Below are 17,200 nucleotides of genomic sequence, written 5' to 3' on the forward strand. Positions count from 1 at the left end.
CAGGAAGTGGGCGGGACCCGAGAGAAACTTTTCTCAGTTTCCAGGCGAGCAACTGAAGAGACCAATAAGAGTGAAGAACACTATTAGTTGACATGTGGCCTGGTGGTAAATACATTAGCTAATTAGCTGGAGCCTGAAATGTTGCAAGCGATGGGCCACCACCTTCAAAGCGATGCGTGAGCAGCCCATTGCTTCCAGTGTGGACGCAGCTTAAGGTTTAAGCTCAACTCATACAGTGTAATTAACCGCGTTTACATGTTTGTGAAGGCAGGCTGTGCGAAGTCAGTGCCACTGTCACTAATGTTAACTCAACCAAAGAGGTTTTGTAAAAAGTTCAGGGAAAATTGTGCCAGAGGTGATGATTGGGTCGACTTTCGATCTGCACCTGCATTCAGGACTGGTTTTCATCACTGTGGATATTTCCCATCCTATCTGAAACTGAAAATTAGTCAAGTCGTTTTATTTTAATTCCAACCATGTGCAGCGGTACAGTACAAGACCATGGTGCTGCATATGACATATAACAGACAATCAACACAGGACTACATAAAGTGCAATGTGCAAAAAATATCAAACCAAAAAAAACCCAAAAAACCACCAAAGACTGCAACACCAGACAGAATAGAACCATACAAACACAATAGTGCAATAGAAATGTGCAAAAGACTGAGTATTGTGCAAAGAGTCACTTGTGTGTGTGTGTGTGTGTGTGTGTGTGTGTGTGTGTGTGTGTGTGTGTGTGTGTGTAGGTGATTCTGCAGCAAGTGCTTGGTAGTGATGTATATGAAAAAATATGCGTCTGTGTGTGTCAGTCCAGTCGTAATTAGAAACATTAGAAGATATTGTCTTAATGACATTACACAAATTATTCCAGATCCACACATCTGTCTCAGTCCAGGTTCTTTATCCATGCATTGGTCTTGTTTTCACAGATATGGAACTTCAATCCCCCTTTTTTCCCCAAACACACACATTCTGATCCTGCCTTTAACTCCTAACCAGTTTCCTGGACTTAAAAAAACTCTTTAACCAGAGTCTGATGGACTGATTATAAACGCGTTAAGTTTGACTGCTCACATTTTGTTTGTCTCATGAAGAGGCTCCTCGTGGCTACACTTTCTTACCTTTTTTTTTTTTTTTAATATTAGCAAGTTCTACCATTAATTAATGTTAATTTTGTTTTGTTTTTTTAATATCAGCTCCAGATATAAGGGCCGCACTTACACCACCTGCTGGTTAGTACAGTTTTGGTGATAATAGGATAGGTTGAAAGGATTTTTAGACAGACTGTTGCTGAAATACAGAGTGACCACTTCATCAGGTGCACAAAAAAAAAATCAATCGGGCAACACCTGTGATGATGACTGTAAGATTTTTGTTATTGTGTAAATATATCAAATTTTAAGATACTTGGGGCCTTAGTCATGATGTTGCATAACATAAAGAGCCATTTCTTAAAAGAAGGGACCAAAAAGAGAAGTCTTTGCAGAGGACTGGTTCATATTGGAGAACATGTGTATGCAAGGTATGCTGAGGAAAAATGCAACTGGAAATTATTTTGGTTAAATCAGATTCAAAAACTGATATCAAAAACTTAAAAAAATATATATAAATAAAGGTAGAACCTATTTTAATGTATTTTGCTGGTGTATTTAATGAAATGGCAAGATCAGCATGTAAAAACAGAAGCAAAGTGGTAGAGCTGCTTTAGAGGAAAAGAGTCAGATACGTTGCGCTGGTTGTTGTTGGTTTGTGCTTTCTGGTGCGTGAAACCAGACGGCGCTCATGCAGAAAGACTGATTCTGTGTGTTCACCAGCGTCTGATCGTAACGGTTGCAGAGTTCATAATAACTACTGCGTATGAGCTGATTGTGCTTTTCAAAAGTAAACAAACAAAGTAAGCCAGGACTCCTCAAAGGCCAAGAGAGGCTAAAACGCAGCTTCAGTTGCAGCGCTTCCGAAATTAAAATGTTTTCTGGTCTTACAAGATGAAACTGAATGGCTTTCATTTGGAGCGTTGGAGGTAATTTACAGATTAAAGGCCTTTTTAATGGGGTTTGAAAGTTCGGTCAGCAGCCAATTTGATCGTGGATTTGATTAGTGGGCGAGTAACTGAGAGTTGCTTCGTGTATTGGCAACAATAAGTAAGAAATTGACGTTTTTAATGTAGAAGGAGCTTTGCAGAAGAAATGAAAACGACAAAAAACCAAGAACAAAGAGGAAATAAAAGGTTTGATGACATCAGGCGCTGAAACCTCAAAGGCGAAGGAAATGTTGTTTTTGTGTCTTTTGTGCTTTTTATAACTTTACAAGAAATCGTGTTTGCTCTCCTTCTGAATTTCTTTGATTTTTCTTTTTTTTCTTTTTTTTTGCTGATTTGTTACAGATGTATCCGATCACACTAATTTTAATATTAGACAAAGATAACTCGAGCATACAAAATGCAAACCAGACATGTAAAGCTTGTAGGTGTGCTCCAGGCGGCTGCGTCTTTACAGGGTTAAAACCTGCATCACTGCTTTTATGTCAGTTTTTCCACAAGCAAAGTTGAAAGAGGATGAAACAGTGCAGACTTCATATTTTCAGCAAATGAGATGGTTGAGTTTGAATAACTAGGCACCAGATGGGGTATTTTGTTTTATTTTTATTTTTTAAAATAAAATTCTCAGTAAGTTTTAAACCTTTTGAGGGCGTCTGGCTTCACTTCCTCAAGCGATTCCTCCAACATGTCACCAAACACTTCCTGAATACTGAGCGAGGCCTGGTTTATCCTGCAGTCTCTTTTAATCAAGTCATCACGTGCTGAGTGGTTGCACATTGTTTAGCATTTTATTGCTTTTTTTTCAACCTTGAATTTGACATTTCGTAATCCCCACAGGGGTCTCTGAGTTGTCGAGGCCTTGGCCTGTTTCCCCCCCTGCTGCAACCTTAAGTGCCCTCTAATGCTCACATGAGAGTCTTTAGATTGCCCAGCCAACCACACCAAGCTGCTCGTGTTGGCAGTTTGAGATGGCTGTTTTTGTGAAATCACAATTTTCTGATAGTGCAGGATAATAAAAAGTGTCTGAGCATTTTGAGCTGGGGGGTGCTCTCACCCCTGCTGTGTGTGGAGCAGCTTAATCGAACTTGACACATTTATTTCAGGAACAGCACAGTCGGCATTTGGGGAGATTAAAAATTAATTTGATAAATTAGACACTGATTAGAGCAGAACAGTGAAAATAAACATAACCCTATATCAGACATGTGCTGGAGTATATGTTAAGATAACCACAGACATTTTAGTACCTCTCTTGCCCACCAGAGGGAGCTCTTCACTCACAGATGGAAGCCCCTCTGCCCACTTCAGGCGTCAGAGTCCAGACGTGACGCTTTGACTCTCCCTCTCACTTGGAGAAGGGCTCCACCATTGGAGAGTGGAGACAAAGAGATTCGCATCACGTCACCACTGCAGCTGTTCTGACAGATCGAGCTCTATTGTCACAGAAACGTGACAATAGAAAAAGTGTGGCTGAGATGGGTAAAGTGGTGAACCACTTGCTGCAAATTACAGTGCTGGGTTGTACACAACATGTGCTGTACACATGAAGGGATCCGTAGGTGAGGGGTCAGTTTCTTTAAGCAAAGGCATCGTTGGCAATATGAGATTCATTAGACACCAGTTTGTGAACCAGTATGTCATTTTTTTTTAAAATTAGTGCATCCTTGGATTACTTGATTATCTCACTGTCTCGTGTATTAAATGGTAAGTGGTCTGTATTTATTTACAGCTATACACACAGTCGGTGATGGATGCTTTTTTTGGTGCTAAGACTTTTTCACATGCAGACTTGTGATTAGTGAGATGACCCGCTGTGCCACCTGAGCCACCTCTTACTCAAATCAGCCATTAAAAAACTCATCAACCGTTTTAATGAGCAGAAATATTTCAATGTTTCCTTGGGTGATGCTTTTATTTACAACCATTTAATAAAAACTCAGCGTGAATGAGCAGGATCAGGAAATGAGGAGCAGCCCGCCTGACCGGGAAAAGGAGACGAGATTATTAATGGAAACATCTGCAGGTTGTTGTTTGAGCTAATGCTCTTATCGTTCAACAGTGAGTGCAGCTGGGGAATCGGCTCCTATCATGACTTTAAAGTTGTACGTTGTTGTTATTATTTTTTAAATTGAGATCCATAAAAATCCGTAAGACTTGAGGAGATTTTACAGTGGGGAAAAATAAATGTATGGTATATTCAGTGTTGGGAAGGTTACTTTTAAAATGTATTCCACTACAGAATACTGAATACATGCCCTAAAATGTATTCTGTAACGTATTCCGTTACGTTACTCAATGAGAGTAACGTATTCTGAATACTTTGGAATACTTAATATATTATCATGCTGTTTACAACTACATGAATGTCCTATTGCTGTGATTTATTACTGTTACTGAAGGTAACGTAGTGCTAAACGTAGTAAAGGGACCTCTGGCTAATACGTCCGGTTCCCTGTCGGGCTGGTAGCCGAAAACTAGCTTTACTTTGTTGTCTGGGTCAACTTTGCTTGCGGGGAGACAGAGAGAGGCGTTGAAAGGCTGCTCCAACGGAACTTTTTTTTTCCGGAGGAAAACACGAACACAGTGTACAGTTGAGTCTTAATAGCTTACTTACAAATGGGCTCGGCAGGCACTCTTCTTGGCTGCAGTGGTTATTATTATATTTACATGCTTCCAGCTCCCGTTTTTGCTCCGTGACAGCTCGGACTTTTCCTTTCTCTCCTCCCTCGCTCACAGAGACACATAATGGGTATGGCAGTCCATTCTCGCTGCAGCACGGACTACACTGCCCATCAGGCTACATGCTTTAGAGCTATGCCTGTAGCATTCTGCCTTTAGCTTAGCACAACAACAACAACAAAAAGCGCTCTCTCACTCAGGAAACACGAGAGAGAGAGCGCGTCACCCTGTAACCATGGCAACCGTAACGCTGCCGCCTGGAACAACAGAATGTAGCTGTCAAACAAACCCAAACAATCCTGACCCGCGACAATATGAAACAGGAAAGTACCGCCGTGTATTCCATTTATTTCAACAAAGTAACTGTATTCTGAATACCACCTTTTTAAACGGTAACTGTAACGGAATACAGTTACTCATATTTTGTATTCTGAATACGTAACGGCGGTACATGTATTCCGTTACTCCCCAACACTGGGTATATTTGAGATTAAAGAGAGAGGCTTTAACACCTGTGTAGTCTAGCAGAGAGCACTGATGCTTATCATTTCTGAACTACATCATCTTGTCACCGAACACCTGCTTACATAAGCTGATGTCACTTTGACCATTAAATATCAGCTGGAGATGGTAAAGTTCGCCTTAGTTAAGTTTACCAGCTGCCTCACGAAGCCCCTGAACTTTGCAGACAGACTGACTTTATTAGCCGGACTTTTAACTTGCTGTAACACACAGTCTCCTTGCACTTATGGATCTTGTGCTTCCTCCTGTACATTATATCCAGACAGACACAGACACTTCAGTGAAAGCTGGTTTAACATCTTATTAACCTGTTTTTTGTTTTTTTTTCCGTCTGTTTTTAGAAAATGCCAAATCGATGAGACTTCAGTTAATAGTTGAAATCTTATCGTATATGAAAGCTGAAAGTGTTAATAGAATAAAATAGTTAATCACCTTAAAAAAATAAACTAAAGGTGTTAGCAATCAGTACTACCTTTGAAATCTTGCTATATTGTGTTTAAGAGTTCTCAACTGGAGTTGAACTGGGGTCAGGCTGGTGCACCAGTACAGTGTAACCATTAAGGACACATTCTCCTTTACGCCCCGATGGCCTGGAAAAGCAAAGCCTGTTGAAGAAATGGGGATCAGACTGAAAAGACATTAAAAGGTTTAAGAATACTAACACAAGTCCAAAAATACCTGTTGGCAAAATTCTGCCTCCTGGTGGTGAGAGTTTTAGTTGCATTTTAAAGAGGGTAACTGATGCGGGGTGTAATTGTTGACCAAAAGATCAAGTTGGCCAAGTGTGTTTGAACTTTAGAGTCATTTGTAGACATACATGAAGAAAATATAAAGGTACACAGCAAGTACAACAGCACTGCACAGAGATCAACGAATGCAGACTCAAGTATTAAAAAGCTGAGGAAAACAGTTTTCTTGTCATGTATTAAGCAGGGAAATCTAAAAATGTGTGGCATATTCTTTTCTCTACAAATAAAGACCTTGAATGAAAGATGCTCTGTGTGTGCGTGTGCGTGTGTGTGTGTGTGTGTGTACACGATGAAGAGTAACCGTACATTTCTGCTGTGCATCTCCAGTCTGCAGAAGCTGCCTTGTGAAGTATCTGGAGGAAAACAACACGTGCCCCACGTGTAGGATTGTTATTCATCAGAGCCATCCACTGCAGTATATCGGGTGAGTGAGGAACCACCGCAAAGCTGCGCACACACACAAACGCGCACACACTCACTCACTCACACTCTGAGTGCCATCAGCTGTGCTCTGCCAGTAAACAAACTGCCGAGGACCAAAGAGCCGGCGGTCCTTTTCCATTTGATTTCTGCTCTTCTGCAGGAAACAAAAACCCTCTCGGGGTGGTCCGGCTGCTTTCTTTTGTAGATTTGCACCTCGCACAAAAACACTTAAAGCCCACACCCATTCACAGCTCTGTTTTCTGTGCAAGAGTCTAGAAAATACGCGCTCATTGTACAGTTAGTACAATCAATGTATTATTAAACTTTAACCGTTTAAACATGGAGGGCTGAGAGTGAGCAGCTTCTCACATTAATCACACGAGTCGCTGTGATATCATTGATTAGGTTTGCCTGTAATCTGTGGCTGGAACGATAACAGCTCTCCCCGTCTGCCTTACACGATAACGTCGGTGCAGAAGGTTGTTACTGTTAGTGATGCAATTATTACTATGATTTTTACAACGATTTTATTTATTTATTTTTGCCTGCATTGCTCACCTGAAATGTTATATGACTCAGGAAGGACGGCGGTTACATTTTTATTTCCCCATGTTTTTCTTGGTTTTTTTTGGATGTGCAGTAATACTTTCCAACACCCGTAAAAAAAACAACAACTTTGAAATCTGTGGAGTTTCCCTCTGCTCTCATTAAAAACTAGTAAAATACACGAGCTAAATTACATTTTTCTCTTTAACAAAAGCAAAGCGATCCCCTTATCCACATCGCACATTTAAAATGTAAAAAACAGCTGTAGCCCACTGAGATCCAAAGATACTCATTGTCTTATTTTTATGTTTTATTTGCTTACGTGTGCAGTATAAAGCGCGGCTCGTTGCTATAAAGTAGATGTACAATAGATGATCCTGCAGCTATGATCATAAACCGCTGCTGGGATTTTGCATCAAAGTGGCATCGCAGCTCGGCGTTCCCCACTGTTTCTTGATAACTAAATATGAAAAAGGAAAGTTGTACTTCAAGTCTGTTAATTGAGTAGAGATAAGTGCGTTGACTTTTGTAAATATCTTATTGTTTTTGGAAGCCGTCTCCGCCTGGTTAAATCCTGCTCTGCGAAGCATCGCGTGGTGTCTGCCCCTCTGAGCGCTCACGCATTAACGTCTGATAAATGTGGCACACAAACCTAATGTGCACCAGCAATTTAGTCATTACTGTGTAAACTGCGCTTTCTGCAGACTCATTGTTTTGCAGGAAATGCTCCATTTCAAACGCATTAGCTCTCTGCGCAGCTGGGGTTTTTTTTCCCTTTTTTTTTTTTTCCTCCCTTCATTGTTTGCAGGAAATTGGAGCTGATGGAAAACATCACAAGTGATTTGAAGGCAAAACGCCCAGCAGATGACAGGCAAAACCCCATCTGCTCATTGGGAAGATTGATCAAAGATGATGTTTGAGATTTAGGCTTAAAAATCACAGTCAGATGTCGTCTTCAGAGAATCAGCTGGGCAGAACAAATCCTGCCGCTCCGCCCGCCAAATGTGGCTTTCTTTGATTGTTTTAATCCATTTGGTTTTCACATACTTTAAATTGTTGCGGTTACATGCGTGCAAACAGCCTGGGAATCAGTAGCTCTGGGAAGGAAATGTGCACATATTGTTGCCACTTGGTCTCATTTACTTACTTCAAAACATGGTGTTGATTCATGCCACTACTTTTTTTTAAATGATATATTTGTTACATTTATATTTTGGTTTCTATGTGTGTTAACATTTAGAGACAGTTCATGGCTGCTGGATCATTTTATTTAGAGTTAATGTGCACGTCACTCTGTTTTCATAGGCTTTTAAAACAGAGTCCATAGAAGGAGGAGAACAATGCCTGTAACTCGGAGTCCATGTGGAGTTGGCCACTGGTAGCCAAGGCTGATCTCTTCTTCAGGAAGGAGATCATGTGATAAGGACATGGTGGCATTGGGGAGGGAAAGACATGCAGTGGCTCATAAGACCCAATCAGAGCAGCAGATGTGGGCGTGTGAGACTGCAGTCGTTTTAGTTAGCACGGTCACATTTTAATTGTTGGGTTCTTCATGCTCTTATTTGCTTCTTTATCAGTGATAACTCAGGCGATTTGCACAGGGCTGGATGATGAACACACTCATTGTCCATTTTTGTTCATGGGATATTTATTAGACCTTTTAAAGTCTCATGATTCAGAAACTTCCAGGCGGGATCAGGAAATAAAAACACAGAAACACACAAAGTATTTGTGATTTTTGTCTACATTTCTCACAACTTGGACATTTTTAACGCCAGTAACAGATCTCAGGGCTATAATTACTTTTGTCCAGCAGGGGTCAGTGTTTCCCTGCTTTTTTGCAGGGGATCAATCCTCAGCATTAGGTGGCTAATTTTGGTCCCTGATATAACTCCTCCTCAGTGGACAGCAGGGGAGACAAACATGTCACATTTTTAGAGTTTTATTTATTCATTTTTCTCCTCCATAACCTTGCAACAAACAGCACACTTTGTCTGTTAGCTGGTTGTCAGCACTGGGTGTCAAAACACACCATCACACATAATGCGTACCCACTGTGCACCCGTGTCACCAGCACGGGGAAGCGGACATTTAACACTCTGACAGAGCGTATGCTGAACATCAGCCTTTGAGGGTGTCAGTTGGGGCTTTTTGAGATTTTTTTTCTTGCACGTCACCTTGAGATTTTCAGTCATTTAGCAGGATAGCGTTTTGCAGTGAGGGTGGCAAGAACTTGTAGTTTTACCTCAGGGCATTTGCAACATGTCATAACAGGATGCGCAAAATCTACAGGTTCTCAATAGTTCAACCAAATGTTATTCCACCCTCTCAGACTGCTGCGCGCAGAGGCCGGACTGATTATGCAGCATTAGTTACAAGAAAAGGAAAAAATTTAAGGGGAATTTTGATAAAAAGAAACAGCAGAATATTGTTTCCCACGTTCTCTCCTATCATGTTAATGATCTCATGACTTCAGACTGAGTTTTTTTTGTGGATTCCAGTCCAGACTTGAAGGTAGGGATCCACTGCTGTGAGTTACAAAAACATGCAAATGTGTTATGAAGTTGTACAAGTGCATCTTCACCTTGTTAGCTGTGTGTTTTTGCATCTCTGGGTTTGAAACTCAGTTGCTTTTCCCTTTTTATAATGTTAATTTTCACTGAATGTTAAAGTAACTAATTATTTTCTTGTCCCTTATAGCCATGACAGAACAATGCAAGACATTGTCTATAAGTTGGTACCGGGACTACAAGAGGGTAAGTGTTGTGTATTTATTTACTGGGATGCAACCTACAAGAGATCCTTCCCTAAAACGTAACTTTTTAGCTTTCCCTTACATGCATGCATTGATAAACTGGCTGAAAAATGCATCATTTTAATATTGTTTTTCCTCGCTGTTGTGGGTGAACCTCAGAACTCCTAAGGAACAAGCTCCCTGTAGTGCACACACGCTTCTCTAAATGTTAAAAAGATGACAGCATCAACCTTGGCAAAAATAACTCTGCTGTTTTTAACTTTTTTTTTCTTTGGCTCTTGTGCAGCGGAGATAAAGAAACAAAGGGAATTTTATCAGAAGTTGGGGATGGAGGTGCCCGGAGACATTAAAGGAGAACTTTGCAACATGAAGACTCATCTAGATCAACGCAACGGTACGATGGCCTCGCAGACTCGTGCTGTTTTCAGAACCACAGAAAGATTTTCTTGTTGCTTCATCTAGTTTGGAGCTGGCTCTGCATGTAAACCAACACCTAACATGCACCTGTGACTGGTCTCTTATTTGTTTGACGTGAAGGATTTCCCCTTTAGTGAACACAGCCTTAAAGGGGGCACATAACAGTGTCTGTGAATGCAGCATACGAGAGGATGTTGTTTGGCTTTGTCACGTGATGCATGCTGTGAGTTGAAGGTGCTCCAAATAGCACCATGGCTCAACCTGGCTGGAAAAAATACTGCAGGCACAAAAACAAATATTTCCTGCAGCCTCTTTGAAAAATGGTGTAAATAATGTTGTATTGATTGTCCGGGTGGATTTTACCTGTTGGTAACCACAACAATCTAAGACACATGCACAATATGCACAATATGCATATACATATTATACTTGCATACTAACATGCAGATATTGTGTTTACATACTTGCACTCAGTGTGTTAGTAGAATTCAGTTTTCAATTCAAGTCAGTTATGTCAAATCAAGCCAGCAGTCATCTCAAGACTATTTATATTGTTAGACAAAGATCCTACAGTAATGCAGAGAAAACCCCAACAATTAGAGGAACCCCTATGAGCAGGAACTTGGCAACAGTAGGAAGGAAAAACTCAATTTTAACAGGAAGAAACCTCTGCAAGAATCAGGCTCAGGGAGGGACAAACATCTGCTGGGACTGGTTAGAAGTGACTGGATGGAGACGGGACAAAAGACGAGCTGTGATGGATGTAGATGGGTTTGTTTGTTTGTTCCCAAGTCTTTAAGAGTATGGCATTTCGATTGTTTTTTTCTTTTTTTTTTTTAAATGAATGTGACAAGTGAGGGGTAGAAACCTTACTGAGAAACCTGCTGGTCACAGATCCCTAAAGAACAGCCTGCTTATCATGTTTCATTGTAAACTATTCTATGGTAATGTCATGTTGTTATAAATGAGACTTCACCTCTTCGGTGTGGATGTCGTGCCGATAATGTGTAAAGAATGAAGTCTCTGGCCAGTAATGAGAAACATTAGAGCACAACCAAGAGTAACAGCGGAAGCCATTAAACAGTACAGATAAAGACAATTTAGCCAATCAGAACGAGCCTCTGGCCTGCTCTTTGTGCACAACGGCTTTTCCAAACCTGCTCGCTTCCAAGGGTTGGTGTAGATGTGTGCCCAGAGGGCTGTCATGCTGGCAGGCCTAATCGCTAGCTTAATCCCCCTCTCTGATTTTGGTAATTAAGGTTCAAATGGAAGTGGAACTGCTCTCTGCATTCTTCAGCTTTGTCGCTGGAAGTCAGGTTTAGCTGTAGAATATATACACACACACGCACACCTCTAAATGTTCATACACAAACACATTTTAAGGACCATTTGCACAGACGCCAACAGAAAAAGAAACAAAGCAACTCCTGGGCTGCATTTCACCATTGAACAAACAAATATGTCTCTAGCTTTGAGCAGTGATAAAAATAATCTTGACTTGAGGAAACTATAGAAAACCAAATGCATGTTATGGAAGTAGAAATTCGTTCTCTTTGGTGCGTTTCTGAAGATTTTAAAGCTACCAGCCTTTTAAGGAATTGAAAGCTTCCTTTTAACTCCAGTGAATTTCAGATAATTGGTTTACCATCTGGTCTCCCTCAAAGCTCGTCTCTATATACAATCACTGAAAACACAACAAAGAAAATGTCACACTGCACAACAAAATTTCTCTCATCATTTCATCCATCTGGTTCAACAACGTTAGAAAAAGATCTTAGGCTATTGAGCTATTATAACTTTATATTATTTAATCCATTCGTGCATGTGTGTTGAGCCAAATAGAAGTCTGAATAGAAAAAGGCACCGTGCATAACATCCATGTATCAGGTAGCCGGCTAATGGCACACCATCTTGTGTGCAGTTCTCCGTAATGCATCCATGGTGAGTGGTCTTTTCAAATAGCCACTCTTGAAAAGACTCACCATGGTTGTACAACACCATTAGTGTTAGATAGTTTTGCAAGTGCCACAAATTGAGCTAAAAATACAGCCACAGCTCCCCAGTCATGGTTTAGATTGCATAAAAATGTTGGACAGATTTAGACATCGCCAGCAAATGTTTGAGAGAGACAAGAAAGCCGAGGAGTGTCGCAATATTACACATAGGTAAGATTGATCACAAAGTGGTGCTTAAGGGGTGGTTTAGCAGCAAAAAGACTTCCTAGGCTGAGTATGTAATATTACCATCATCTGTCTGTACATACAGGCTAATGCAGTATGAGGCACTGTAAATAAAAACAGACATTGCTCAGAAGCGATAATGTGCATCTTGGGTATGCGTTAGTCATCTGGTTGTGGTTGGCTTGTTTTACAGGTTGTAAATTATCTGCAAGGATCTTCATGCTTTATGTCTTGTGTTTTCAAAAATATATCAGCATCCATCTTTAATCTGGACTCAGCGATTTGACATTACATCCAGATTCTTTGAAGACCTGTCAGGGCTTAGAGGCTACAGAGATTCTGTTTGCATTGACTTGAATACATGTGGTATAAAAGCTTTAAAGTAGTAGGCAGTGATTTTATGTAGGCAGGCGGTGTTCGGTTGCAGCGATGGCTCCTCTGAGTCATACCCCTACGTCCCACTCCAGGACACGGGGGTCAATGCCAACAATTCTTCGCCCCAACTGGAAAAATAATAATAATAATAATAATGAGGTTTTCTGGTTTTAAACTACTCAGTTAAAAACTACTTTTTACTCTATTTTAAAATAGACAATACAAATCTAGTTGTAAATTGTGCAGCTGCTGGCCTCTAGAAGCTCTAATGTATTTCTATTTTGTTCTGTTTTGTAGCTCTTAAAGCTGGGTTGATTTCCCAAAACGGCGAAAAATATTATGTCATAATCAGAATTTGTTTATCCAGCATCACCACGAGCAGGCTGGTTTGTTTACTTGAAGTCTTTCTCTCCCACCTGAGAAAATGGACGCTCCTCATTAGGTTCCTATCTAAGAATAGCAAACCAAAGTTAACAGATGGTATCGCAGAGATCACACTGCACTAACAACAGGTGACAGTGGGCGCTCTGTAAATGTTTCCCCTGCCAGAGCTGAGCAGTTTTACACTTAATTAAAGGCTCATTTACCCAGAATCTCAAAAGTAGGAACTTTTTTTTTAGGTCCTTCTAATCAGCTGAAAAGTTAACCTCTTCCACTTTATAGAAGACGGATCGACACTTTCTAATCCATGAGCACAGAAGTCTTAACCAGAGGTTGTAATATTTGGAATAAAGAGTGTGTTTTCAGGAAATAAATGATGCGATGTCTGTTAATTAAACAGAGCGCTTGTAGTACACACCTGCATGTGAATCTGAATCAGGGACATTGTGAGTCATGTTGGGACCTTAATCCAAATGAATCCCCTAAAGAGATGAACAATTACAGAACAAAAATCACATTATATTGATTACAGGGGACCAATGGCAGTTCATAATTTGCCTATTTTCTTCCTTAAGTGTTGGCTCTAAATATGACAATATGAGATATTTGCAGCTTGTTCCTTGACAATGCATAATCCAGCTTGCTTATCAATATGTTCCAAACACTTAGCAAGTGGCTTAACAGAGTACCTCCAAGCTCTGCATTCAGTCTCTCACAGAAACTGCATTATTGAGTTATCTGTCAGTAATATGCTGATTGATTGGAATATACTAAACATGCAAAGCAATATCAGAGATGTTTCTGTGGACTTTCTTGCAAAAAGTGTGTGTTTAATTCCCAACTGAAGGTTTACTTACATTAAGACAGAAAAACATGTGGCATGTGCAGCAGGCCCAATATTTTAACCACTGATAACACTGCCATTAAGCTGTAATACTGCACGATTTAAGCCTTCGCACGGTAGATCTAAGCCGTGTTAGCTGTGCTTTAAGTGCATAAGCTGAGTTTTCTCCCAAACACTGTCAAAAATCTGGCCTCCTGTAGTATACAGCAGACTCATTTCTCTAAATTACCTTCTTTTCTGAGCACTTTACACAAGAAAATAGGGAGACATGGGGCGATGATGAGTCTGTCGAGTGCCCTTTTCTACTCAATGACAATATAAACGCCCACTCACTAACACACAGTTTACTCCATCTCACTGCCATTACACAGCAGAATCACTCGAAAACGTTGTAGTACATGCCTTTGGGATTCGACTGTTTATAAGAGTTCCCACAAATCATAAACCTGTCAGAGAGTAGATGATTTTTCTGAAACAAAAAGAACTTTTGGAAGAGACAGACTGCTCAGTCTTTCTAATCCCCAGACCCAAGCAATCAACCCATTACACGATGCCATCACCTCGAACAAAAGCCAGGACTTCATGTTTGAGTCACTCAGATGCTCAGGGGTTGTTTGAAGGTGAGGCACAACAATAAGAGCAAGACCCTGGTGATAAGCAATCAGTGAGGCACACTCTGGAGACAATCACCACAGAGACACCAGAGCAGCTCAATAATACTTGGTGGAATTGGTGACAGTTAGCCCAGACAGAAAATGGTCACAGAGGGGTGCTCCCAATAGCATCTACTGTCTGAGTAGGACTAAACTGTCCACACACACACACACACACACACACACACACACGTTATTACATCCACTGAATCCAGGAAGAACAGACCGAATTTCTTTGTTTTTTAAAGGTTACAGAAAAGCAATACTTGCCCGTGCGGCAATTTTGTCACTGCAATGCAATTTTGACTTTGATAACCAAGTTTCATATCTAAAAATTCAATACTACTACAATATCACAGCCAACAAGAAAATCCCTAGAGAAATATATAAACCTCAGCTGTCCTGGACAACTGTGGAGCATCTGTTTCACAGTGTGAGGTTTGAAATTATCGGGAGGTGTGTTAGATTTAGATATATATCTAAAAGTCTCTACAGCGAGACAGCATGTCATTTTTGAAAATCAAATACTTCGAATGAGACTTCATTTTTAGATGTACCTAAAGTCAAATGAACATCATAATTCTGCCTGACACCTGTACATGTTTAACCTTTTAACATCCACCAGGTCACTGGCGATTCACTTAGGTTTAGGGTCAGGAACGGGCTTCGGGTTTCGGACTCCACCGAGGCTGTCCTTTGTCAGCGCTTCTTTTCTTAATTTTCATGGACAGAATTTCAAAAGGAGTCAAAGGATGAATGGTGTCAGATTCCGAGATCTCAGGATCCTATCTCTGCTTTAGGCAGATGATATGGTTCCCTTGGCTTCAACAGGCAATGTTTGGTGACTACAAAAATAGGCTTCCTTCCAAAAATAGGGTGTCTAGACTGTCCATTAGAGAGCGGTGGAGAAGCTGAGTCATTTGGATGGGGGTCAGAGTAGAGCCATTACTCCTTCACATCGTAAGGAACAGTTGAGGTGGTTTGGGCATCTTTCTACGATGCCTTCTGGTCTTGTCCTAGGGGAGGTGCTCTGAGCACTGGTGTAACCTTCCTGCATGTTTCTGGTTCGGCACACTGCTGTCTTCACTATTTGTCTTGACCACTTTAGTTTTCTGGGCTCGTGTGGATTCTCACAACCACTGTGTGTGTTGGTGTTTGGGCTCTGGAGATTCAGGCGGCCCTGATGATAGTTAGGGTGTCGTCACGGTGTGAACCATCACACCGTCTGTTGTTGTTTCTGCTTGTTTCTCTGTTCCTGCTTGAGTGTTTGGTTTTTGGGTTTCATTGCTGTGTATTTTGCACTCTTTGAAGGGAGGTGATTGTTGAGGGTGAGATGTTGGTGAGGGTGATGCACACATATTCACAAGTAAAGGTTAGGTGTTCTAGGCAAGTCCTACCAGGAGGAGGGTCAAGGGCAAATCCAGGATGTGCTGGAGAGATTATATCACCATTTCCTTGGTGTTCCCTTGGATAAGTTGCGGGAGGTAACCCAGGGGAGGGACGTCTGGGCTTAAAACTGCTGACCTCATGACTTGGAAAAGCAGCACATGATGGATGGATGTTAGAATAGCAAAGCTCTGACATCATGAGCGCAGTGGGCTGCTGGATTGATGACAATCCATGTGTTAATGCAGATGTGTTCAGAGTGATGATTTGTCTTAATAAATTTCAGTTAATGTACTAGTGAATGGAGGTAGTTAACTTTAACAGAATGAAAATGGGTGCAGATCAGTGTATGTATGCATGATCAGTGCATCATGCATACATTTTATGTTATCCAGATGTAAAAGCAAAATTGCCACACTGGAATAAGGTGAACAACCTGCTGTTTTTCATGACTTGTGATGCAGACCTGTGTGTTCAGATCGGAATAGCTGCAGAAATGGTGCATCATAGCATAAGCATCCCTTGGGTTTAGCATGTATTCTTTCAAAGCAGTTCGCCAACATTATCTCAGGACAAACGTTGGCAATCAGTTCAGGATGCTGTCTGAAATTGCCCCTTGTCATGTGTAGAACACAGCAGGAGCTAGCCTGGGTCAAATCCATTCTCACCTTCAGAAATATGGTTTGCTTTAGGCGAGGGTGCTGTCTCCATAGAACACGGGGGAGGCAGGAAATGAGGCATTTACTTGCTCGCTGTGAACACTATGCGTTCAATCGGGCATCATGCAGAGTTTACACTAGGAAGCTGGCAGGTTGAAGACAACTTGATGTCCAATTTGGCTACATTTGAAATTTGCTGTAGCTTGTCTGGCTTATTTGGTTTTAGAAATTTGCAGTAATTGTTAGATCCCTTCCTGCCTACTTCTGGTAACAAACTGTATGTAAAGCAAGTGAAATTCATATATTGATGCAGGTAACCTCGTTTTCGACAAAGAAAATCTCACCTGTAGCTTATATATATATGTGTGTGTGTGTGTGTGTGTGTGTGTGTGTGTGTGTGTGTGTGTGTGTGTGTGTGTGTGTGTGTGTGTGTGTGTGTGTGTGTGTGTGTGTGTGTGTGTGTGCGTAAACTCTAAATATAGTTGACCCAGGGTGTTCAGACTTCTCCCAGTGCCAGACCAAAAGCTCTGTGTGATGCATTATTAAACAGTACCTTACCTGCCTTGTAGCACTCTGAACACATTATCCTT

General features: G+C 41.0%; 1 protein-coding gene across 2 annotated transcripts in view; it reads left to right on the top strand.

Moving 5' to 3' along the window:
- Positions 1–17,200, top strand: part of LOC116311474 (polycomb group RING finger protein 3) — a 68,410-nt gene that overhangs the window by 35,772 nt on the left and 15,438 nt on the right. For both annotated transcript variants that reach the window (XM_031728600.2, XM_039621396.1), the window contains exons 4-6: positions 6,319–6,415; positions 9,661–9,716; positions 10,002–10,109. In XM_031728600.2, coding sequence (XP_031584460.1) covers positions 6,319–6,415; positions 9,661–9,716; positions 10,002–10,109 — 261 coding nt within the window. The remainder of the gene's footprint in view (positions 1–6,318; positions 6,416–9,660; positions 9,717–10,001; positions 10,110–17,200) is intronic.

The sequence above is a fragment of the Oreochromis aureus genome, linkage group 2 (genome assembly GCF_013358895.1).
Source record: "Oreochromis aureus strain Israel breed Guangdong linkage group 2, ZZ_aureus, whole genome shotgun sequence".
NCBI classification, from domain to species: domain Eukaryota; kingdom Metazoa; phylum Chordata; class Actinopteri; order Cichliformes; family Cichlidae; genus Oreochromis; species Oreochromis aureus.